A 26,631-nucleotide genomic window follows, 5' to 3' on the forward strand; every position below is an offset into this window, starting at 1 on the left:
TTGCATTATGGTTAGCTCTTTCGTGTGTCGAGGCTATACACCGTTCACCCGAGACTGCGGCCGCGATGCCGCAAGCATGACAGCACGAGACCTTCGCTTTCAAAGGTTCTTCGGCAGAACGAGCGCTCCCGCTAGAAAGGCGTGTCTCAAAGCTGCCGAAGCTCAGGCTGGCTTTGAACGGAATATAGACGCTTTAAACCCGCGCCTATTTGAGCCGCCATCGCCGACTTTCTCTTGTCTTACCTAAAGTCACCGGGTCCTGGGAAAGTATTGCCTTTCCCTCCCTGCTAGCCGAACACAAACAAATACCAAATACTTTACCTAGGGGGAATACATTCCACTCCTCTCAAATACAATAGCCTCGGCGTGGACAGGTTTTCTGGGCTTGGCGAGAGCCATCTATCGTCGGGGAGGTCTCGGCTATCGGGCGGTAAATGATGATATTGATGATGGTCGTTCTACGTAGTAAATTTATTGTTGTGGAAATGCGTGAGACATGTGACGCGCGCCACTTCTAAGAATAACATGGCGTCTAAACTCTAGTTCAGTGGTGCGCTAAATACTTTGCTGCGCTGTGCCGCCATGATCTTCCCAAGGGTTGCACGTGGCACGTGCCTCGTGCATCGACGCACCTTGCCCTACTTTTGAAACATGAAGGGGCTGAAATCGGAGACGACACCGCCGCGGCCGCCACGAACATCCACGTGCACTTGCGCGTGGACCGCGGTGGCGTGTACTGACTCGGACCTCCTCTCCGTCATTCGGCGCTGTAGGCGTTCTGTCTAATGCAAATGAGCAGAGTGGAACGTATTCCCCCTAGTAAAGTATTTGCAAATACTATGATAGGGACACCAAAACCTCGGAAGGCGATTGGCTAATCGGTCTCCGTTGCTATGACCATCTCCATTTCGGCCCCTTCAAATCTTCGATGCTTCGAGAGGGTCGTTCTAATCCAGTCGCACCAAGATCGCCATGGAGAATCTTCTTTACTGAAGGCCTTCCTCGCCAATGTAAACGTGTTGGGCACTGTGTATGCAATCAACTTGTCAATCATGCCCTTTTCCAAGGATCTCTTACAGATTGTTCTCGTTGAGTATTTAAAAACCGGAAAATTATTTTTCAATGCCTCCAAGCACCGACACCGCACGTTGTGGTGGTACGAAGATCTGTACACTTGCTTCGCCGGTGTGTGGATAGCAAAATCATGGTATACGAGAAACGTTTCAATAAAGCTACCCGTCACCAGCGAATCTAGATCGGCTCACCAAAAATGGAGAGGTTAAGGAGAGATTTCTCGTTTCAAGGGCCAAAATGGCGACCATGCGGGTAGCTTGTCGTTACTTTCCCACGATCCAGTTACTTTAGTCTTACTGAGATGCCGAGGCTCTGAAGCTGGCGTTGACGAGTCTCCACCAGGGCCTATGCTGGGGAGGAGGACGCTGTAGCACCTAATGTGGCACTAACCTGTCCTGCTGTGACAATGATGAAGTGAAACGAACGCAATACGAGGAAACAAAAACTGAAGGTCGGTTCTGGCTGCGCCCATGCACGGCATGCTGCACAGCCGCAGATCTCCAACCCTTGTCAAATGCGAATGGTACGCGAAGCCACGTGTCTCGCTGCAGCGTGCAAGCTACGCTCGCCGCGACCATGTAGCAGAAAATAGTTGCCGCCGAGTATAGGAATGCTAGCCCTTGAAAGCCGGGGGTGTGCCCTCCCCAGGCCCAGGCTCATTCTGTTTGGGCCAGGTAATTACGACGACACCCAGGTCGTGCGCGCACCGCGAGCGGACATCGGCGGGGCGGCGCGCGCCTTGCCGCCCATCTCGTCCCGCTATTTTTCGCCGCCGTCGGAGCCTCGGGGCTCGCATCCCCGGGGGCCCCGCAGCGTCCGTCTCCGGCACCGCGCGGAGTCTCCTCCGACGAGGGAAGACGTCTGGCGGAGGTCTAAATGGGGTGCGCGGCCTCGGAAGAGGCTGCGGGGCCCGCGCGGACGGCGAGGGAGAAAGCGCCCGCCGAGTGATTGGGAAATCTCGAGATGCGAGATTTCCGAGATGGTGGGCCGTGTCTGTCGGTGCCCGCCCGTGACTGACTGTCGCCCGAGTAGCTTTGACCTGCGCGTGTAAACTCCGTTTCGTTTTACGGCGGAGGAAGCTCCGTCAAAGCCCCTTCGGTGCAGCATCATCACGTGACTTTCGAGATGCCGACTCACGTGATATTCGTTCTCGGCGTTGCATTGGCCACGGTGGCTCGTAGCCTATATAGTGCTCTGCGGTCCGTGGGATACGGTCGGGTCGTCGTTCGCGTTCTCCGGCCGGTCCTTACCGTTGGCCGCTCGTGTCCGTCGCCGAGGGGCTTCGCCGGTACTCGCGTGTCGTCGTCGTCGCCGCTGCTCGTGCCGCAGCCTGCCCCGCGATTCGGTTTGTGCGGAAGGCGACCCGGCCTTGCGGGGCTGCTGTTGTCGTGCGCGACATCGGCGTCGCTCGCGCAGTACGGGCGGTGAAAGAGACAAAACAGGAGCGCAGCTTTGCATCGGAATGCCACTATTCCGCGCTGCCATTGTACTCCCGCGAATTCCCGTCCCGGTGGGGAATTCGTGGCTTTGACGGATGGCAACGCACTCTGCGGGTGACGACACCCCCTTCGCCCAGTTGTGCGCGTGTCATAAACACTCTCCGTCGGACGTTCGAGCGATTGAGACACGGCTATCAAATAGCAACATTGGTGGCAAACGTTTTATCATCGCAGCCCTTAATTGTTCCCGTCAAACCCCGTCCCGTGTATAGGCGTCGTTGTTTACGAATTTTCTACTGTCGGAAACGGTGCTGCAGATTATCGAGTGTCAACCCCTTCAGCAGAGCCGTCGTTTTTTGTCCAGTCTGAAAATGGGTTCCCTTCAATGTGCAGTCTCCCTGGGGAAACGGGTAAAAGGGAAGCAGATAATGGTGACGGAGCTGGCTGGATTAGCACTGGGATCCTCAAGCTTTCTCTACGGGCAGAGCATTTTGGGCATTGTCGTGATTGAGAATCCACGTGGTCTTCTTCCTCACTCGTTGTCTCAGTCTCGGCAAATCGTTTGTGCAGTCAGAACACTCGGGCACATGACATTACGTTACCAGCGTAAAACCTCCTGCAACGGTTTCCCACTCGGCGATTTCTTCCATATCACGAGATATTTGAGGTCAACGCGCTGCTCAATTTCCATATTAACCATGCTCGTCCTGTCTCGGCTCGTCTCCTTCCGGAACCTTCAAGGTCACTCAACCTACGTGCGCTCCCCGCTGCTATAATTATGCCGCCCAGGGGGCGCCCCGTCTTTTTTTATTTAAAGGGCAACTCCACTCCATTTTCACGATTCTGGGGTTATGATGTGTTTAGTCCAAGTCGGCGACCCTGAATTACGAGGTATGATTTGTTTTTCGGTAGTGTGTATAGTTTTGTAGATATCGCGGATCCAACTTTCGTTCTGGCGGCACGGCGAAACCAAAACTATACCGGCTGGAGCACCTTGGCGTACTTTCAGTTTTTTTTAGAAGGAACAAAAAAGTGGGTTTCGTCATTTTTTTATATTTTTAATACTGAGTGTGGGTTCTCGATGACCCACGACTTCGATTATATTGTGACGTGCGCGTGTCTGAACAGCACCTGACCGCGGAGAAGAGAGTGGGCGTGACTCAAACCGGCCATTTCTTGATCAGCGGTTTTCGGGAGGGAGAAAAAACACGACATTTTTAGCCGCAAATTGTGTTTTTGGTAGCTGGGCCCACGTATATCGTGTACAAATTAAAACCTTGGCGAGTATAAGCACCTGGTCAGTGTCACTTTAACTGGACGTAAACCATACGCATGTTGTAAGAAAAAAAAAAAAAATTCTGCAGACCGCGTGCACAACAGGCTCGACCGTCTAGCCGTGCCATGATGTGTGTAGTGAATGCTGCGACGGCGAGAAATGGCACCGACGCTTTCCTACTGAAACTGAGGGCGCAAAGAGGGCCCTTTCACCCACGTGTCCGCGTCGCAGGTGCACTGTCACTCTTTACCTTAAAAAGGTACGTGTATTTCGCGCCGCCTTCTGAGGTACGAGAACCTGCGCAAAGGGGGCGCGATGTTTGGTCGCGTTTTTATTAGTAGAAAGGGCACGATTGCCGTTTTTGTTTTTCTGGGATGCTTAGGACACGAAGGTTGAGTTTTTATTACGAGAACACTATATTTCCCCTTTTGTTGCTGAAGGTGCAACGAAGTGCATAGCCGTCGTAGCGCCGCCAAGCATTGCAACGATGTGGGAGGCGAGAAGCGTTCCCCTTTTCTCGTCGGAAGGTTTCGGCGCAGGATGGGATACTTGTGCGACTAAAACCAAGTGAAGATGCGGTGTGCATACGTAGACGGCGAGTCTCGGAAGGTGGATATTTGTAGCCGCTTGGCGGCGTAGCGGTGAAGTTCTTGCGCGCCTTGTTTTTGCAGCTCTCTCGAAGGGGGCACGAACGTGTAGCCTCGCGCGCTGAATATCGCCTGCGCAACACATCCTACTCCGTGTCACTAGTTGCGTGCAGTACAGGCGAAGGCAACGCTATGCGAGGGGGGAAAGTACAAGCACAATGAAGGCAGGGGAAAAGAAAAACCTCCTCCTCTCTAACCTTCCTAGTGCTCCCCCTTTCTCCGCTCGCCTTCCACTTCCCTTCTCTCCCGTCCCGTCTTCCTAGTGCTCGCCCTTTCTCTCTTCGCCCGGCGTTGCCTTTCGCCTGCACTGCACACAACTAGTGACGTAATGCTGAGTCCGTCGCCCGAAGGAACGGAGGCGCACGTACGGCTCGTTCGATTTACCTGCACCTCCTGCACCGGTGCAGGGCGGCGTGTACTTCCCGTCGTATCTCAATACACATACCGGAAGTGCAGTGGCCTACACTTTTGTGTACCGGTGCATATAAATCGAACGAGCCTGTTGTGTGCTCCGTCAGCGCGCTGCAACACGAGTCCGAACGGTGACGCTCTGGTTTCTTCTTGTGCCCCGTGCACTGGCCGGTTCGAGGTGAATATCGAGCAAGTAGCGCTGAAAGAGGCGGCACTCAGTTGGTCGAACGACGTTTCAGCAGACGCCGATTTTTCATCCAAAGACACTCGACCGAGTAGTCGATCTACCGCGAAGCAGTGTTTACAGGTGTGTCAAGTGGGTTACCCTTTTTGGAATGAGCTGCCGCAGACTGTCGCCGTGAAGCGGGGTAAGGGCAGCGCGTGGGGATGGGTTAACACGCGCTCCCGTTATTCGCTAAAACATCAATTCGCTCAAATAGCGCAGCTCGCTAAAACGTCATTTGCTCACGTGGTGTGGACCCGGCTGAAAGTGTGACGGCGCTGGTCGTCTTTGTGTTTGCTGCCAACTGCTAAACTGCGCAGAAACAACCGCAGGACGATGTTATTCAGTGTTCCTGATTGGTGTAGCCGAGGTAGATCCATCGGTGGATCCTTAGGGAATGGCCCTTGGGAAACGCCGCACGTGGTCCACTTTGGGAAACGCTAGCGCTCACCCTTTCACTTTTCTCTTTTGGTCCCTCTCTTTTTTTGCTGCATATTTTCGGCTTCATTAAGAGGACAGTGTGAGCGTTTGCCAAAGGAGGACGTCTGTGGCGTTCCCCAAGGGTCATACTAACGAATACCCGCAAAATGCACCAAAAACTCTTTCTCTTTTTTTTTTCCCCGGCGAAGCATCGGCTTGTCGGTTCTTGCGCCGCATTTCGGCCAGCCGAGCTGGGCGCTGCTTCTGCTCCTCTGTCTCGTTCGCCCGCCTTGCACGCTTAGCAGCGGCATTCGCTGCCTGGCGCCGCTTTCGCTGTTCACTGGTTTCCTGCGCGCGCATTGGCTTCCGCCCCGTGACGTTGCCGCTCGCCTTTGTTCTTCACTACTCTCTACGCGGCGCGCTTCCCTTTCCACTGTTTTGCATGCAAACGGACGCCGGGAGTTGTTCGTGCTGTCAAGTAGCTATCATAGGGCTGGTTCACAGCGTTGCAACCGACTAGGACCGAGTCCAACAAACCGGGGAGTTGAAGCCGCTTACAACGGGCGCCATTGCTGCTGCGCGGCACCGTCGTGGGCCGTCACAAGAGGCGACGAGCGCTCGTTCGATTAGCCCCGTGGGACGTCGGCTGGACTCGGAGGGAAAAATAAAACAATTGTGTCCGGAGGGTGCGGGCTCCGACGGCGACGTACGCGTGCCCACTGTCCCTCGTGCGGCTGAGCGCGTCCGAAATAGCCGGCCGGCGGTTCCCTCGCGCGGCGCCCAGCGGCGACCCGGGGCTATTTGCGGCGGCGGCGCCCGTGGGCTCCCCCTCGTCGCGTGCCGTCCGCGGGCTCTCCGTTCAGCTGACAGTGCGCTGAAGGCTGCCCGCTCGCCTATCAAGCCCTTTCATCGCCTCAGCCCGCTTCCCGCCCCTGGGTAGGGGCTGGAAAGGCGGAAGTCGGGGCCAGCTCCATGGTTCTGAAAATGCCTGAAAAGCCGCGTCGAATCGTCCAATTCTAGGCAGAAAAAGACCCCGTGCATTTCGGCCCCTTCGATCGGTGCTCCCGATGGGCTCGTATTCCTTGTTTCTTCGCCTTATTTTGCGCGGAAACACCGGCGTCGCGCCTTTCAAAATAAAGTTGACGAGCACTCGAACAACTCAACTCGTCGCAGCAAAACGATCCCACCCGAAGCCCGGGTAACACCCCTCCTCATACATCACACAAAAGACAGTCTGCAAACCCGAGTCACCGCAATTATCCGTGGTTCGAATGCCGCGTGCCAGGTTTCCTCCTTGAACTTATTGCCACGCGGCGTTCGAAGCAGGGGTCTCGTGGTGACTCGCGTTTGAATCTGTGCGCAGACTGTATTTTGTGCTATGTCAAAGCAGTGCGAACGCGGCTGTGCCTTTCCCCTCATGTTCTTTCTCGTTCGTTGTCTGATGGAGGCGCTTGTACGATTTGCCGCGTTCTGCTCCCAACTTTACCTCCCACTTTCCAAATGTTTGGTGTTCTTCACGGTCTGCCGGTTTACCGACGCTTCTCTCTTCGGTCTCTTCGCGCTCTGTCCACGGGACAGGAGCATCCGAGCGTCGAAATGGACCTGGAAGTAACGTCGATGGCGTCTTTGGCTACACGTAGAAAGCACGAGAGTTTCGGTAGATCGTTTTTTTCGCTCCAGTAACGATACCCGATAAGGAGACAGTGCACGCGCTAGGGCTCCGTTGGGGTATACCGGTTAGCGTTGCCGGAGTTATCGCTATCTGCGCTTTTTCGCATTTTTTTCTTCGGAACAGGAGGTTGGCAGACACCAAGCATCACTACGGCTGAAGTTGGTGTGCCCAATGAGCCCTCTCCGCCTTTCGAGAAAAAAAAGGAAGCTTTGCGCATAGTTCCTTTACTGCGCGAAGTGGATCTTACAAAACTTAATTGTACGGAAAAAAAAAGAAAAGGTGCGTCTTGCGTTTGAAACGTGTATGTTTAGCCTCAGGTTAACCGTTAATCGTTTACGCTAACGGTTAACCGGTTTCCTCAGGTCACGACCTGAGGAAGAGACGACTTTCATGATCCGTTTTTTCTACCGCGTATTCGGCACAGCGATCAGCCATGGCTGCACATGCGCAAGTTGCGCGCTCCCGTTTACATTGTCCGCGATACGCCGGTAGTATTTAACGCATCGCGACCCTTAAACTACAATTAGTATTAGCGTAAGTCCTAAAAGTTGATTCTCGGGTATTCTGAGCAAGAGATGAGAAGCCTCGATTGCCCCGTTTCCTTTCAGCAGACCTAAAGGAGCGTCGCGGGCACCTCGAGAGCAGCGGATGGCCCTCAGTTAGTTGAACGACATTTTAGCGTATGCTGACTTTTCATCGAAAGAGACTTTTGCGAAAATTCGGCCGCCACGACGCGCCGTTTATGGGTGGGCCAAGTGGGCTATTATTTTTGTATAATGAGTCACCACAGACTGCCGCCGCGAAGCGTCGTAAGCGTCGCCAGAACGTCGATTCACTCGAATGGCGCTTTTCGCCGAAATGTCATTGGCTCACGTGATATGGACCCCAAAGACGTCTCGGCGTCACCGCGTGTAGCATCACGCTCCAAGACGCCCGGCAGCGATACTGACGCGATCGAGCGTTAGTTATGGCGTTTGGGGGGAACAGCAACGACCGATTAAGCTCAAGATTGCCTGCACGCGATGGTATCTTTTGCCAGGCTATCATTTCGTCGAAACTCGTTTCGTGGAAGTACGGTTACGGGACAACTTTTCATGGACACACGTTTCGTCGAAACGAACGTTTCATCGACAATGCTGACGCGAATTGCACGCTCTAGGAACATTTCGTCACGCGTGTATCACTGGGGTGTGTGTTAACCCACCCCCCGCGATAGTCTGCGCCGGCTCATTACAAAAGATTTAACCCACCTGACCCCCCGTACACGCCGTTTCGCAGCAACAGTCTAATGCAACTTATTAAAAAAAAAAAAAAAAAAGTTAATCTGAGTTGTTGATGAAAGAAACATCGCGTGTCGATGAAATGTCGTTCGATGAACAAATTGCCACCGGTTTGGGGTGTATTAGCGCGGAACGTTAGCCTCTCGGCCTCCGAGGCAGGAGGGCTTGTGAGTGCACGGGGTGTCCACGAGCCGAGGCGGTTCCCGAACTGCCCCGAACCTCGGCCGCCGATCTGGGTTTGGAGCGAGCGATTCTAGGGCAGCCGAGGACGGTCGGCGGGGCTCTGTCGCCTCCAGGAAGCGCGTCCCACGGCCGCGTGCCCGCATTGTGGTGACCGGGCCAGCAGCAGCGGCCGGCCCGGCCGAGGAATGCGCCCGTCGTGCCCTTGGCCCGCGATGACGAAGGGGTCGGCGACGAAGGACCGGGAATGCGCCGGTCCTTGACTCGCCGCACGTTGCGCGACACGAATAGCCGTCGGGACCGCTCTCGATCGCGCCAACACCTCGAATGCTGCGCGCGACGCGGCGCGGGCTGCGAGCTGTCCAAGCATCAAAGAGAATGCTGGGAACGTAGGTACACGCGCTGCACGTGCTCGCCATCCCTAGGGAAAAGATTCCGAGTAAATAATCGAAATAAAGCGTCCGTGGAACGCGCGTGCCAAGTGCCATTTGTTTTGGATTTTTTCTTTCGAACAGCTACAGCCGAAGACAACACGCGCGGCGCGTGGGGCGGCACTCAGTTGGTCCAACTAGAGCACTATATAGCTCCTACGGAGCAGAGTAACGCAATCCTTTGAACCCCGTGTTTTTCCGACAACATGGCCGACAGAGCGGCTCGGCGCGAGTCACGTGGTACTCAGGGTTCCAGGAGGCGGCCCGCCCTATGGGAGAATACATGGAGATCGACACAACACGGCTGATTAAAAAATGAACGGCGAGTTCACATTTTTCAAAACTAGTCTGTCGTGAAGTTAGCAAAGCACTAAACACTTTATCAAAGTTTTAACAATATCGGATGCGTGTGCAAATTTTGAGAAGGCAATTTCCAAGGCAATGGCGTTTGAAGCAGACGATTTTCGCTCGCAGCGGAGATGGGCTTTTCGGGTTGGCCGGAGCGGGTCACGTGAATGGTGTGACGTCGCCATGTCGTCTGCTGCATGATGCCGCTCAAGTAATTTTTTTAAAAAAGTCAGGTCCTTGCGGGGCACAAAACTTAGCGCAAATTATTCTGAAGTGTTCCATTATTATGTCAAAAATGATTGCGATTCCGTACATTCCTACAATAGTGGAGAAACAACGATTTTCTCACGTTCTCCATGCATTTCTGACCGCAGTTGGAACCTCCGGGCGTTCGCTGCTAGTCGCCGAGAGGCGGCGTTCTAGATTGCGCTACTCTGCTCCGAAGGAGCTATATAGTGCTCTAGGTCCAACCAGTGATCGCCGACTTTTTATTGAAAGACTTTCGAGTATGTAGGCTCGCTATGAAAGACACTTTAGCGATTGGTCGGCCGGCGCTAAAGCCCGCTTCAGACGGGGCAACTTTCTCAGCAACTTTGGAGTTGCTGGCGGGTTGTTGCCAGTTCGCGACTCCAGCAAAACGGACGGCACCAAGCGGGAAAGCCGGGAACCAGCTGGAACAACTCGCTTTGCATCTCTCCGCGTCTCTGGCGGCTTTCGCGGACACGTGTTGTCGGCGCGGTGGCGAACAATGTAATTTGACGAAGGTCCGATTCAGGCACGTAGCCAGGATTTTGTTTCGGGGGCGGGCCGGGGGGGGGGGGGGGGGGGGGGAGGAGGGGGAGGGGGAGGGGGAGGGGCAGGCCCTATGCCCTAGAGCACTGCACGGGCCCGGGCCAGCCCGAAAGCCCGAGCCCGGCCCGGCCCGCGGGCCGGGCTCGGGCCGGGTAGCACGTATTTTCTCGGGCCCGGGCCGGGCTCGGGCTTGAACAAAAAAGTTCTCGGGCCGCGCCGGCCCGGGCCGGCCCGGGCCGTGCCTGGGCAATCTTGTGCCGTAAATCATAAATTGTTGTTGATAGCAAGAAGTTTGTTCATTAATCTTTTAGGTTCATTAAATACAAAAAAAAAGCGAAGTGCAAATTCACTACAGCGTCGTTAAAAATAAATACTAAAAGACGTCTTGAAGCTAGAAAGCCTTCAAGCTTTTTCAGTGTGAGCGAGGGTTCAGTGTTATAAATTGTAAACAAAATAAAGTCCCAGTCATATGCTTGTCAACCTGTCTGATTCATCGCTCTCAAAAATATCTAGTTCACTATTATGAAGGTTTAGAAAAACGCACGCAAGCGCTTTGGGTACCGTAAAAATAGCGTTGCGATGTAAAACCTATGGCGATGATAATTTTAGCTTGCCCAAAGTGCTTGAGTACGTTATTCTAAGAGTCCCTTATTGCACAGAGCGCGACACTATATTAGCGCGAACAAGCGATCGTCGTGTTTTTGTGTTTGTCTCATAGAATCAAAACGCTGTTTTCAAAACTATTATACACGGCGACAACTTTTCTTGGCAATGCAGTGGAAGGTACATGCCCGCGTCCCCTCTCCCATTTTGAGTGTACGCAGGCTCTCCTCCTCCCCCATTTCCGGGGAGAGGAGGAGAGCCCACGCACACACAAAATGGAAGAGGGGACGCGGGCCTGTACCTTCCACTGCATTGCCAAGAAAAGTTGTCGCCGTGTATAGTATCTTTAGAAGTGCTCGTCTGGGCCACAGACCTAAGCGGTATACTTTGGTGCCTACTAACACCATTTCGAAGTAAAATTCGAAAAAAGAGCCAACGTCGTGTTCGCGGTATCAGTGTCGCGCAGTGTACATAGTCCGTTCCGCGCTTGCACGTTTTGGGAACCATCTTGAAAAAAAAAGAAATGTTTTAAGGGGTTAAGTAGGAATATATTAAACTTAAGCTTGCAAGCCTGAAAGGGTTGTATATTTTAAGAACGCTTTGACATGTAAAGCTACTTCAGAACATATTCTTAAACAGAAAAGGTGCGCAGACCAGGCTTAGAACGATGGAGACTTTTTGCGAAGAGGTTGCGATGTGCAGGGCCTTATAAAAGTAGGTTGAAACGGGACGCGTTGAAATGCAAAGGGTGTTTCGGAAACTGGTTCAAATAAGAAGGACGTTTAGGGAATGGGTCGAAACAGGACAAATTCAAACGAGAAGGGCGTTTAGGGAACTGGTCGAAACGGGACGGGTTCATATGGGAAGGGCGTTTAAAGAATGGGTCGAAACAGGACGAGGTTCAAATGGGGAGCTCGTTTCGGGAACGGGTCGAAACGGGACGGGTTCAAACGGGAATGGGTTGTTTCGGGCTACAGCCATCGGGCCGGGTCGGGCGGGGCCTAGAAATAAAAAATTCTGTCGGGCTCGGGCCGGGCCCGGGCCGTGTCTCTTCCGGGCCGGGTCGGGCCGGGCCTAGAAATTAAAAATTCTGTCGGGCTCGGGCCGGGCCCGGGTCGTGTCTCTACCGGGCCGGGTCGGGCCGGGTCTAGAGATTCCGGCCCTTGCAGTGCTCTACTATGCCCCCCTTCCCCCTGGCTACGTGCCTGGTCCTAATATTTCTTAAGTTTGCCTGGGTGTTCATTCGTGGATGAAGCCTCAGTAGATTATAATTATAGTCCAGTTAATGCAAAGGTGCAAGCGAGCTGAGTCACCTAGCTGTGTTTGGAGGTTTATGTTTGTCCTTTGTCCCTCTTGTTCCCCTTCTCCAGGGATTTATTTTCGTCAGCCTCAGTAGATTGTTTGCTTTCATCGCGTGTTTGAAAGCCCGTTTACTCCACAACACACGGTCACATGCTTTTGACTTCTTGGATGGGTAGGAATCATGGAAAAACCTTTTGATTTTTTGTCTGTCTGGAATTACATTCAAAGTGACGACTACTTGATAGCTGATAAGTGGTTTGTTTATAGAGATATAGAACAGTGGACTGAGGGCGACAGACGAGGTGTTTCACTGGAGGGAACACCAATGTTGCAGTCAAGTGAATGGGAAGGTTCAAAAGCTGCTTTTCTTGAGTTTGGTTGTGTTTGATTACCTTCAAGTTTGAGCGACCCACGCCAGTCAGTGCGTTGGCTATTCATCTTGGTTGCTTTTCCCCAAAAAAGCCTCTGGACTACACCAAAGGAGTTAGGTTGATTTCGCAATTACTTGATTTCGAAAAACCTGCTCGCTGCATACGATTAATGAGGGAAATTGTCTGCTTTCAAAAGGTGGGGGACACGTCTCGCAAAGTTAGAAGCTGTCATAATATTATGATCTATCGCGCCTCCAAATTTATACGATACCCCCATCGAAGCCCGCAGCAACATGCGTCTACATTGTTCAGGTTGTCTGGCCGCAAAGAATACTCAATTTCTCCGTTCAGGATTCGAAGTCAAGTTCAATGCAGAGGGGGTCTGCATGAATCTCCAATGAAGACTGTCTCCAGTTTGTCCGTATTCGTCCCCGTGCTGTCTGCTCGAACCATTTGACTGAATTTAAGTAGTATCTCTGTCAAATATGGTCATGTCCCGTTAATATGGACCCCGTTAATATGGATACCCCGCTATATGCTAAAATACTCCAAAAGCTGGGCGATGTCATAATTAAAATAAAAACTCCGACTTGACACAAAAAAAAAAAAAAAAAAAAAAATTCACTAAATGTTTTGCTTCCCATGTGGGAGGCATCTTCAGTAGTTACAAAGCAAATGCAAGGTTCAACCTCAAGTCAACGCTATTTATCAGGAACGTCCGTATGAGCTTCGTGCAGAGGGCCGTGGTTTTTGTTACACATGTGTCCCTGTGGACAAACCATGATTTCAGGAGTTTCTGGGGCCCCCATCTGTCCTCCTTCGCCAAGGTCATCACGGCCGCAAAGTCAAAGAGTCCCATTGTCCACACATGGTTCATTAGTTCAGTCGCGTCGCGTGGGATGTGTACGTGACGTCACACTTGTGTTCTTTGAGTCTGGTCTCTCTCCTCCATCCGGTTTCACCAGTGTAGGACGCTGGGCAGTCACTGCAGGGGATCTTGTAGATAAAGCCTCTCTGGACATTCGCCGGGGTGGGGTCCTTTGGTTTGGAAACGGAATTTCTGATAGTTCTGTAGGGCTTGTAAACAGTTTGAATGCCAAGGGGCCTCAAAGCGCGACTGAGAGGTTCACAGACTCCTTTGACAGAGGGGATGCACACTACATTCCTATCTCTTTCCCTTTTGCATGGTTGCACATTTTGTTTCATTTGATTGTTGACCTCCTCAACAAAACACTTTGGGCAGTGACATATTTTTAAAGCTTCCTGTAAATGAAATGAGTCATCTCATTTGTGTCATGGAGCTCGTTAGGTGGCACGGTATTTGATCTACTACAAACATTTGCACTACTGATTTCTTGTGTTGCACTGGGTGATGAGACAAAAAATAAAAAAAGATTATCTGTTTCACATGGTTTGCGGTACACGCCCGTTTCAATCCTGTGGCTCGGTTCGCCTGTCCTCATTACACATACATCTAGGAAGGGCAACTTGCCCTGCTGTTCTGCCTCACAAGAAAACTGTATCACGAGGTGAACACTGTCTAACTCCCGGTGAAAATCGTTAGCATGACCTTAATCTAAAATGACGAAAGTGTCATTCACATGTCGGCAGTAATTTGACCGGGAACGCAACTTTTTCAACACTTTCTCGTCAATATGCTCCATAACAAGATTGGCAACACTGACAGATACCGGGCTTCCCATCGGACACTCGTTCACCTGATGATACCTCTCTCCACGGAAGGCGAAAAAACATTGGTTCAAGCAAAAATGCAAAAGTAAAATTATATCATCAACGTGAAGTGACGTGCGTGCTATCAGGCTTTGATCATCAAGTAGACGCTCGCGTGCGACATCAATGGCAACATTGTTAGGAACATTAGTGAAAAGGGAAACTACATCGAAAGGAAACATGCCTTCATTCGGAAGGAGGGTTTGGGCGTGGACAGAACTATGCTCTGCAAGTTTATGTGCTCTGGCTACACTTAACCGTCGCTGTTCAAATACCTATAAAATAGGGCGTTAAACAAAAGAAAATCCGTTAAATTGAATGAGCCACCCGTCCAGCCGGCCCGGCCGACCCTATACGACCTGTTCCCAGCCGCCATGTTTGTTTGGTGGGGGCGCCCCCTATAGGTCGCTGGAGTTGCGAGTAGCTTTCTCTAGATCGACATGAATGGGCCTTTTGTAGAAACATCGGTTTGAGAGTAAATGGTTCTAGTACCCTCTCTCTCTTCCTTCTGGCCGAGCAGAGAGGGAAAATAATTTCTTTATGTCGACTTCGGGGCAGAAGATAATGCACGATGGGGACAAAAGCGAGTTTGGGGGATCCGTATCTAGGTCATTGCGGCTCAATGGGCAAACAGGATGTGGCTTACATTTTGGGTGTTGAACGGGTGGGAGAGGCAAAAATAATCTTTGTATGAAAATAATTACCTTTGGTATTCTAACCCGTCACCCAGGCGATCATAGAAACATTGCTGTAGTGGTGAGGGTAGACATTCATGTCTTGGCAAGTGTAGTTCTCCCTTGGGTGCGTTTTTCTGTGCGAAACGTTGGTCCTGCCGTAGGGCACTTGCTTTCTCTTACAAAGCCACTGCATCATTCATGGCACAGAAAAGCCTGAGCAACCATGTACTTGGCAGATGGGTAATGCAAGCTACCTCCCATTGTAAAGGGTACAGCTGTTAGCGTCCATCCATCCATCCAACTCGAGTTTCGGAAAGTTCCCAATTTTAGATGCCCAATTTTAAAACATCATCTCTTCAGTGTTCTTTTGTACGCCAGACGTCGGTTGATTGGAACTGCCTTCTTGCTTAGATCACTAACATTACTGGTATTGTTTTGTTTAGGAATACTCTTACAAATACAGTCATGTCTCGTTAATACCTTGTTATACAGACAAGAACTTTGGGGACGAACCGGGTGAACTGCGTGCATTTTTGTCTCTTTAATGCAGGCAACTCACATTATGAACGCTTCCGTGGGGGAGTGGAGGTGTCCATAATAATGAGCCATCCCTTTTTATGCACTTCATAACTGTTTTTGTGAGTTCTCTCCCTTCTTCAATGTATTACCTTGATATTTTAAATAAATAAATGAATGAAAATTGCTGTGGCTTGGAAGGTTATCGAAGTCCACTGCTTGCAGCATGTCATTTCTCTATTCGTTATATTTCTTTATTTGTTGTCTTTGTGAAGTGTGCAACTGGAAGTGTTTGGGGGCACCCCCTTTCTGGACTATCCCCAGGTGTGACGTTTGAGAGCAGAGAGTGATGCCCCTCCCTCCTTTTGTGCAGATCCTCCAGAACCTGGGGAGGGCCGACAAAACGAAGGACGAGGTCTTCGAAGTCTATCTCTACAACTTCACCCGGCAACAGGTGATCATTTTGAAGAATTCATGTTTCTGACTGCTCAAAGTATGCTTTAATAAAAGGGTACTTAAAATGTCGGCAGCCCTCCGAGTCAGCAGGGAGCAAGTTTTTTGCGTTTTTTATTTGGCACAGCTTCATACTCATTTAACATAGGCAGAACATCGCACCCTCATTGGAAGCGTCGTTTACTCTAGATTAAGTCTGTAGAAGCTTTCCAAGTTTAAAAGTATCAATGACTAGAAGACCCTTATACATCCAAACGGAAAAAAATCAAAAAAATTTGGTACGAGCAATTGTATTGGTTGAGACCCAAAACAGGTTTACGATTGGCCCTGCCCTGTGACGTGATATTGTGCCATCTTCAGTAACACCCTTTCACTATCTCCCACTTCAGATCCTATTCCGGCCTTTTTGCTCTTCCTTAGTATGATTTGCCTCTTAGTTCTTTCCATTTTGTCTGTCGAATGCCTGTTACAAATGTTAGCTTGCCAACAAACAGCACAGACTGGTAGCTATTGCCGGGGAAACAACCAAGTCTCAACGAGGAAGGAGCTAGCAATGCTCCAGGTGAATTTTGCCTACCTTGGACTCGCAGAAAAGAAAGAAACCTAAATTTGAAACTTCAAATGCATTTTTCTCAGTTTCACTTTTTCGCAGGAAATGTGGTATGAGGAAATGTATTATTTGACATTTTGAAGGTGTAAAGATTTCATTCAGTGGTGTCCTGGACTGAAATTTCCTGAGGAACAAGTTACCCAATCGTAATCATGATCGTAATCTTTATTGGCTCAGGAGAGCCGTGGCACCGCGGAAAGGCGACAGCCCGTACCATGGAGGCCCGTGGTGCCTCCATGGTATGGGCTCAATTCTTCATGACAAAAACTGAATATTTTGAAACACAGAAATTTGTTAAAATCTTTGGCTTTTTTGGGGTGTTCTTGTTTTTTTCTAGAATTGCATTTTCTATAATTAATTTTTACCTTAACTTGAACTATGGGTATTCTACTTCACATTAAACCAAACATTTTGTGGATTGCAATTATTATTTTTCTTAAATACATTTTCTAATAAAGTTATTTTCTTCTGGAGTTGGAGAGAATTGGCCTACAAGACTGAAATTTTAGGTGTAATCAATCCTAATGGACTTCAATTCACCCTTAAAGTTTGAATCAATTTGAGACAATGGTTTAGAAGTTGACCCTCCCAGGCCATGTCCCCCCTTAAGCCCCAATATTGTGAAGTGTGTGTTTCATTCAGGTATAAAAACAGGCAACCTTAGGTAGAGAAACAGGTAGCCTTTAAAATATATTGGTTTATCTCTCGGGCAATCTGTCCACGCCCTGGTAGCAGTGCCGGATTAAGGCATTTGGGGGCCCTGGGCTGAGGCTGTTATGAGGCCTCTACCTATGATGATGGTGGTGGTGGAGGTAACGATGACGACGGGAATATGTATATCTTTTAACTTGTTAAATCTAGATATGTTTCATCGTATGATTATTGTCGAGCCTTGTTTAGATCCGTAGATTCTATGGAATTCAAGTTTTCCTTGCTGGCACTGAGGCGGATGCGATTGTTTAGAAGCTACTTCGCAAATGATCAACCCCTCTAGCAATTTACAATACAGTAATTTTGAGGTAAAAAAAGGAAATCAAATAGACATTGCGGAAAATATTAGGATTTGTCGTTCACATCCCAGCAACTTAACCACAAAAACAACAACAACAAAAAACAACACTAAATTGCTTTCGTTTAAAATGTTTACTCCGTTCATGAATTTGTTTGACTAGAAGTACAGCTAGATTCATAGAGTACATGCCCCTGCCACTTTATACAAATTGGTCAATATGTCGACTTATAGCACAGGTGACCCTTTTGCTAACATGCCGAAGGACATCATTAGTCGCACAGGAATTAAGTTATGCAGCAACCGAAAAAGTACCTGCAAATTTCCCATTCTAATTTCGCTTCCCCTAAATGGTATACGCCTCGCAAATCGACAACTGCCATGAAAATCTAGAGCCCTCATTCTTGTAATTGTTCCAAATGATTGGAAGTGTTTTAACTTCTAACTAACCCTCTGTTAATTAATTACTGGTGTGAACAGTGAAGGAAGTGACATAGGCAAGAAAGAAATTTCGTTGGTTGAAGCAGCTTTTATCGGGATCAAACTGCTTCGTAAACGCTCTTCTAATAACTGAACCCTCGTTTTGCAAACAAACACAGACTTCCACATTTAAAGCATAGGAGAAACTGCCTGCGATTCTAAGACATCGACCGCTGTCGCTGGGGCACATTTTTATTTAAAGAATTTATCATGAGAATCGAGAAGGTGTTTTCTTTTTGTATCTACACGCTGTCTTTTTGAATGGGGAAAATGTTTCGCATCAGATTTAGTACTAATTTTGTTCTTTTTAAATGCAGTAATTTAGACCTCGGCGGCCATTTTGTTTTGTGACTCAACGTTAAAAAATAAGAGATTATACCTCAGAGGTTGGTGAGACCATTGCAGTATTCATATCAGACGCTGGAAGGAAGAGAGTTGCACTGGCAGACCAGATATCGACTCTAGAGCACTTCCTTGCAGTCAGTACTCATCGAAAACTGTTAAGGGGCATCTTAAGAGCTGTCTCCTTGACTCGCCTCTTTGTTGGTGGCTGTAGAGACGGTGTCCAGAAGATTTACCGGCAGCTTTTCGCTTGTTCCAAACTTATCGTTCTGGAATAAACTCCATATGGAGTTTCGTGAAAAGGTTTAAAACAAAATGTGTGAACCACCTGCGTTGCTTGCTTAACGCTTGCTTAACTTCCTGCCCACAATTGTCCGTAAAACACGCTATGGGGCCCCAGTACAAAAGAAAGGTCCATAACCGTCCTTCCAAAAAGCTCCAATTAAAAAAAAAAAAAAGTCGAACAAGGCGCATGGGAGGCCTTGTTAAATTTTGTTGTTCTGGCACGTTCTTGTACAACGAGCTCACAAATGCCAGCTGATCTAGAGATGGAAAGTTTGTGGCATCCTTGTTGAGGAAAAGAGAACGAGAAGGCCATGGCGCCAGGGGTCCTTCGGAATGTTTCTTCTGCTTTCTGCCTAAACTTTCTTAAATAATAAAAAAAAAGACTAACATTTTTAAATTTTCAGGGGCCAGCATGGGGCCCCCTGACAGTCTGGGACCCAGGGCTGCAGTCCCCTTAACCCGTACCTTAATCCGGCCCTGCCTGGCAGTGGACTTACTGTGACGTGTCAGTAACGAGCCAGAGCTTCAATATTGTGAAATGATTTGTTCATATTTAGCAAGAGAACAGGCATACTTCAGCACCTCTGTCATTTCCAAAATATATTAGTATATCTCTTCGGCGATATGCCCACGCCTTGATGGTTAGTAGTTAGAGGTGTCAGGAACTAGAATGAGATTAGACGAGATGGTGTAAGCGAAAAAACAACTGTTTTACGTAGCAGAAGAGAAAAATCACAAATTGAGGGGACACTGAGATAAAAGAACATATTGCTCACAGGTTTTCCTCTAGGTGCAGGGTTTAGCTATCGCGTTCCACTCTTAAAGGCGAAGCTTAAGCGTCCTCCGTAATTTCGAATGAGGTTTTGGTATGTGTCGGTGGGACGAGAAAATCCTGGCTGGTCGGTAAGGTCATGACGTCACAGCCACATGAGCTCGCACGGTAATTTCAAACAACCCACAACGGTCACGTACGTCACGCATGGAATGAAAGGGATTGAGAACATGACATGAAATGCGAATTAAAGGTCGCCGCATGTCTAAAATGATTTCGCCTTGAAAAGTAATTCATTTGCCCTAGAGAAAGAATGTGAAGAATTTTAGGCAGAGGCAGCATTCTAACCCACGACCTTTCGGTTGCAAATAAGACACGCTACTGACTAGGCCACGCGGACAAGCGTGTACTACATGGGAATGAGCGGGGGTTTGTATGTTTAGCTATCGCATTCCACTCTTAGAGGCGAAGCTTAAGTGTCCTCCTGTAATTTTGAATGTGGTTTTTGCTACGTAAAACAGTTTTTTTTCACTTACACCGTCTCGTCTAGTCTCATTCTAGTTCCTGACACCTCATAGTGACTCCACCATCAAGGCGTGGGCATATCGCTGAAGAGATATACTAATATATTTTGGCAAATGACGGAGATGCCGAAGTTTGCCTGTTCTCTTGCTAAATATGAACAAATCATTTCACAATATTGAAGCTTAAAAAAAACTGAAAAGGAAAAAATATAATTTTTTAAGCAAGTTGAAAAAGTGACAAAATATTACAAAATGCAATTTCCGCAAAAGGAAAAAAAATCTTGAAATTATTTACAGTGCTAGACTTGTTGTAGTTCACAGCTTTCAAATGTGCCCACCAAAAATAGGTATGTAACGTCACCACATGTACATGCCAAGGGCAGCATTCTTACTGGCTACCTCTTTCCTACTTGCCTCGCTTCAGCGCGCCTCAGCGCTCACCTTTTTCACTCTTCTCTTTCGCGCATGATTTCGGAACACGGAGGCGAGGTAAGCAGGAGACGAGGACGCTGCACTTGGCTTGCCTCACGTGCCTTGGCGTCTTTTGGCACGCACGCTAGAAAGCTGTAAACTAAAACAAATCTAACGCTGTAAATAATTTTTAAAAAGAGGTTTCTGCAGATATCTTTTTTTTAATATTTGTAATTGTTTTATGCTGTTTAAAAAAAAAGGTTCTTCCTTTTTAGTTTATTTTTAAACAGGCCATACAAACAAAATATTGCATTTATGAACTATGATTCTTGGTAGAAAACAGTCTCTTTTATCCTAATCCCTAAATATTTTTCGTTGAAATAAAAAATTTGATTCTTTTTGCCCGCGCGATTTGAGATGGAATCACTCATGTACGTACAGCAATAGCCTGCCATAAACATCCTTCTGTTGATTCGAATCTGAATGGGCAGAGCTGGCGGATCCTGTTTGGTAATGGGCAAACAGTTCAATGCTCAACTAGAGTTCAGGTCACTCGATAGTGAAAGCAGAAACCAGTCGGAAAGCTTGATTGGCTTGATTCTAAAGTTTCAGCGGGTGCTCTATGTTCTGCTCCTCTGAAAACATTCCATGGCATTTCTCCTGTCATAAGCCTACACCACCTTAGGATTTCCTCCAAAACAACTCATTGGCAGAATGATCATATTGTCACGAATGACAATGGATGAGGTGGTAATAACTGAATAAACTAAACATTTAATGGGGCGAACTTGTGCCCAAAGCAAACAAAACAGGAACAGAAGAAAACAGCAGAGCGTCGTGGGCGTCGACGTCGGCGAAACCGCAGGATCGAGCGCTGGGGCAAGACTGACTCCGCTCGACTTGCGGAGTCCCTTATGTACCCTCGTGGGTTTCTGGATCATTCGGCGTAGAACTTTTGGTGCGTAGAATATTCGAAACTAGATCAGACGAGAATGTCCTCCACCTCACGAGAAGGCCAAATCGAAAGAATAAATAAAAGGACAGCCCGATTGACTGGGATCAAACCTACATGTACCGTGCGAAAGTCGAGTGCAGTAACCACTCGGCCACGCATGCGCTTGCTCGCCGACGCGGGTGGGAATACGTCCCATAAGCGAATAATTCCAGATGACTGTTTCTATCTTTAATTGCGTATGTTCCATACGGGCAGCCTCAAATTTGGACATTCTTTTCGTCAGCAGGACCGTCGCTCTAAGAATAGCTCTACTCAACTTAGCCATTCTGATGCAGGCTTAAGGAGCCTCAAAAGTGTACGACCGTAAAATACCGGGCAGACTCCCACTCAAACTTTGGAGATAATCGCAGAAAAAAAAATATGGGATGGGCGCTTGTCTGGTTGTCAATTTTACATATAAATGTACTGTGCGTATTTTCTCAGATCTTACAAATTTGGGAATGGGTGCTTAATGTGAAATGGGCGGATGCACGGTATTCTACGATACTTAAACTTTGGGATCTTTCGAAAACTTATTGTCCCAAAATACTACCTCGTCGTACAATTGCTATTATAAGCAAAGTTAATAAATCTGAAGCTAAGCATGTTGGACCACAGATCATAGCTGGTAAGATGGTGAGGAATGTCACCGTCGATGAGTATCTCTCTTAAATACGCACGAAACCACGCACGCAAGTAACAACTTGAGCCGTCGTGTCTAGGCTGTGCGCGGTGCAAATGTGACTCGTTTATTTTGGGACCCAGATAAAAGAGCTAGCTTACGCTCGACACAATGCATGCTCCACCAGGTTGGTTCGGGGAATGGTCAGTGCCCTTCCGGGGCAGCCCTAGAGCCACCGATTGAGCTACGCTTCTGAGTAACGACACTTGAGCCCTCTCATCTATAGAAACCATTGTTGCCAGTTTCGTGTCCTTCAGAAATGTTAAAACAATCCTCGACAGAGCAAGGTGATGTCACCCGAGCTTCCTGGCGCTGCACCCGAAGCTTGGGGAGTCACATTTTCGATTCTATTCAATCTTTATTTACCATTTTACGACGGAAGGGCCTGTGTAAAAAAAGCGCAACAATCACGAATAGGACCCGCTGCGCTATAAAATGGCGGCACCCACGCGACGGCCGGGGAATGGAGTGTTGGTACTCTAAGTGGTGGCTTGTCGGGTAATTCTGGGTGACGGTAGTTTGCCTGGAATGCTTCTTGGACCAGCGTGTTTCTGTCCCCTCCCCCCCACGCATCGTAAGTGGTTTCGAAGTTGCAACAAATTGCTTCGCAGGAGCCAGTGTGTAGCGCCGTCAAACGTTACAATCGTAGCGGATGGTCGTAGACATGGGAGCAAGGAAGGCGAGGGGACGTGAGCGTCGCCGTCATTGCGGGGTCCTGACCCGCCTCTGCTTTGGTTTCCTTCGACCGTGCGGCTGCAGACCGGTCTACAACGGAATGGACCTGTGCCACACTACCACCGTGCCACCGTCAGGGTCACGACGAGCAATGGCATGAAGCTTTACATTGTCGTCGGGCAAAAGTTGAGGGACTGCTTTCGAGGACGCGGCGCGCCGCAATTACTCGCGGCGATTGTCCAAGAGACTCGTCGACTTTGCCGGTTGCCCTTCTGACGAGGACGACGTCTGCACAGAGTCCTCTCCTCGCACGCGGAAAACTCGCGTTTTCTGGGGGCATTCGGGCCCCCTCGCAGCTTGCACCTCGTGTGCCATGCGAATCCCTCACCCGAATTCGATACCCCGCCCCCTTTTGCCCACGCAGAATGCAGCGGCCAAGCTGCAGAAGGAGTTCAAGAACTATGTGGTGTGCATCAAGAGCCTGCAGCTGGCCAGCAAAGCCCTCATGGACACCCTGAGCGAGATCTACGAACAGGAGTGGGTCGGCCACGAGCAAATCCCCGTCAAGGCACAGGCAAGCAATCCATTTTCTTCCCCTTGAGCCTCCTTGCGAGCGTCTGGCCGTGCTTCCACCCCGCAGTCCCGAGAGAGCTACGGTTTGCAGTATACGTCGCGACAAGTTCATTGCAATGTGTTGGCACTGTGTTGGCCTCGAACAAAGAGGGACAAGAACAAGATGACAACTATTGTAAAATATTGTGGAAGCGCCCACTATTAATATTTCCCAAACTTGGGGATTCTGCAAATTATACGTTAAGCACTCAATTTGACCGGTCAAGCGCCCATGCCTAGATTAACCAGTTTCCAGTGTGGGCACTTCCCCAGTATTTTACGGCAGTTTAATTGTGGCCAGACGCCGGCAAAACTGCTTGAAAGAAGCGTGCACAGCATGCCGCAGGGGAAGGGACATGACGAGAAGACCGAGACAAACCCCCAGAGAGCCAGCATCTCTATAGCAAACCAGATAGCAATTCAGGCTCTCTACTAAACAAAGAAACACGAGTGTTGCTTATGCAGGCATTTGTTCAGTAGTGAATTTGAATTCCTATCCAGTTCGATGAGGTGATGTTGGCTCTCCAAGGGTTTTTCTCGGATTTCTCATCTTTTCCTTTGACTTGCAGCGTGCCGTGCACACTCCTTCGGCCAATTTCGCTGGCATCTGGCCACGATTAAACTAATTAAAAATATCACTTCTCAATGTCACCCTCGTGCTTGTCTCAGTTGCAGCATGCAAGTTTCCTCAGCATTGTGCACCAACTAGTTCAAAAACTAGTCTTTTTGGTAGTCACGTGCAAATAAGGGACTTTAAGTTCAAAATGGATAGTAGCTTCAGCCAAATATCTTCAAATCCAATATCAAAACCTATCTCCGAGCCTTTCACTACTGCTTGAGGCTTATACAAAAACCCAGCTGAACTCCTGAAGGTTGTTCCCAAGCTTCTCCATTTCTAAGCTAATTTTAATTGAGCCATATTTATGAACTGTGGCCTCAGGAAGTCCACTGCCTACAATGGAATGACAAGCAAACAATGTATTTGACATAAAATAAACCTGTAGAGATGCCCAGCTCTACCTAATTGAGGAGATTTGTAAATCGTTTTGCTATGTGCAAATATCCTCTCTTAATTCTCGAATTTGAGGGGAAAGAAAAGAGACTCACTGAATTAAAAGGTTAAAAACGTGAACAAAACAAGGGCAATAAAGACGCAAAGACGGCAGGACAGGCGCTAACCCTCGAATGCTTTTGTTAGAAACCACCGTCACTTATATACACACTCATTTGCCCGACTTGCATCACAACCAATCACTCTTACAAGGAGCCATCCAGAAAAGTCACTTCTTTTTACAGCAAAGCTGTTATACGCTAGGGTCTGGGAAAAAATGTGTCCCCACATATCGACAGAAAACTCCCCATTGGTCGTGGCAAGTATAAATAAATAAAAACAAAAAGAGGTGAAGTATGAATAAATAAAAACAAAAAGGGGGGCAACCAGCGTGAGTCAGCCTTCCTTGGCATTATTAGATACTGAGGTCCTGATCCCTTGTTATCATCTCTAGGCATCGTACGTGAGGTTGTCCTTGAGGTCGTTCTCTAGGTATCGTCCTAGAAGTCGTTCTCGAGGTCGTCCTAGATGTCCTTGCAGTCTTCGGAGAGGTCGTCCTCTAGGCGTCCTCAAAGTCTTCCTAGAAGTCTTCCTTGAGGTCGGTCTAGACGTCGTCCTCGAGGTTGTCATTGAGGTCGCCAAAGAAGTCATCCTTGAAACTGTCCGAGAGGTTGTCCTAGAAGTCGTTCTTGAATTCGTCCTAGGTGTCTTCCTTGAGGTCGTCCTAGAAGTCCTTGAGGTCGTCCTAGACGTCGTCCTCTAGGCGTCATCCTCGAGGTTGTCCTAGAAGTCGTTCTTGAGTTCGTCTTTGGTGTCTTCCTCGAGGTCATCCTAGAAGTCGTCCTTGAGGTCACCCTAGACGTCGTCCTTGAGGTCATTCTCTAGGCGTCATCCTCGAGGTCGTCCGAGAAGTTGTCCTTGAGGTCGTCCTCTAGGCATCGCCCTAGACATGGTAAAGATAACAGCTTTGCCCGTCCTCCATCTTCACGTAAAGCAGAAGAGCTCCACAATTTTGTTTAAGCAGATAAAGAAAAGGCACGTTGGGGACGCATTTGTCAATTGTTTTTTTTATATAAAACGTCTCAATAATCTCTCGATTCTATCTTTTGCTTTTTTTTTAAAACTTTGTTGCATCCAAAACAGGTTCGTAGCCAGCGCATCTCTTACGGTGGTCTGCTGGCTGCAAACCTGTTTTTGGATTCAACAGAGTGTTAAAAAAAGCAAAAGATAGAACCGAGAAAGATTATAGAGGTGTTTTATATCAGAAAGACAGATGACAAATGCGTTAGCGCGCCTTCTTGTTATCTGCTTCAAAAATGGAACTATGGGCCAACTCGCACGAACCCTAGTTTTAATGAAAAAAAGACAACTATGAACGACGAATGCAGGACATCTCTGCATAACATATACCCTTGCATACTAGCCAGAGTTTAATGTTTAAAAGTTTCACTGTACTGTAGATATCAACGTACACAAAGTTTTTGTTTCTTTTAAATAGAACAAGTGTGCACGTGCACCATCCCGCTTTTAAGGTAGGCTTTCCTTCTAAGCATGTGACTGAAATATTTGGATTTTTCAAAGTGTGAAGTGGCTCGGTAAGAAGCGGCCTATACTGCAGAGAAGCAACACATGCGAAAGCGAGCTCCACAGGTGTTGCTTCTCCGCAATGCACCGGTGCTCGATAAGAAGTGCACTCAGCGGGGCTAACCCGCTGCAGGCAACACTTCGAAAAAATACAAATATCAAAGTTAATCTTGAAGCAAATATTGAATATTTTATTATTCAAAACCACCATTAGAAAAATCCAATACTTGCACAACCCTACTTATTAGTATGTTTGCAGTCTATTGTGACTTCCCTCGCACTCTTTCTCCACAGAGACCATTTTTCTGCCTTGAGTGGCAACATTTCCACGGAGACATCAATTAGATAGGAAATGTTGGGACCTACTGCGAGCTTTTTCGGCTTCGTACGCCTTGAAAGCCGACTTGCAAAACATTTTTCAGCCACGGTAAAAGGGCAAGGGGCTGAAAATGCATATAGGGTAAATTGGATCGTTCTATAAGACGCACCAAAAAAGAAGTTTGAGAAAAAAAAAAAAACTACGACCTCTACACCGGAAATGTGGTATATGTAATCAATAAATATAAAAAAATGCTTCAGCAGTTCTAATGTTCTGTGAATATTTGGTAGGAACATGCAATCTTCTAGATTCTTTGTTTTTTCTTCTGTTTATATGTTTTTCGTTGGTACTGATTTCTTACAGGTGTTTTCTGAAGTTTGTCTAGGGAAATATTAAGAACTTTGGTATCATTTAAATTCAGAAGATTGAAGCTGT

General features: G+C 48.4%; 1 protein-coding gene across 1 annotated transcript in view; it reads left to right on the forward strand.

Annotated features, from left to right (window-relative positions):
- LOC8051811 (myc box-dependent-interacting protein 1) overlaps positions 1 to 26,631 on the forward strand; it is a 103,375-nt gene that overhangs the window by 28,175 nt on the left and 48,569 nt on the right. Inside the window, exons 2-3 of the mRNA XM_029972684.3 lie at positions 15,767 to 15,847; positions 23,055 to 23,204. Of these exons, the coding sequence (XP_029828544.1) occupies positions 15,767 to 15,847; positions 23,055 to 23,204 (231 nt within the window). The remainder of the gene's footprint in view (positions 1 to 15,766; positions 15,848 to 23,054; positions 23,205 to 26,631) is intronic.

This window comes from Ixodes scapularis, unplaced genomic scaffold (genome assembly GCF_016920785.2).
Source record: "Ixodes scapularis isolate PalLabHiFi unplaced genomic scaffold, ASM1692078v2 PGA_scaffold0__279_contigs__length_252992795, whole genome shotgun sequence".
Lineage (NCBI taxonomy): Eukaryota > Metazoa > Arthropoda > Arachnida > Ixodida > Ixodidae > Ixodes > Ixodes scapularis.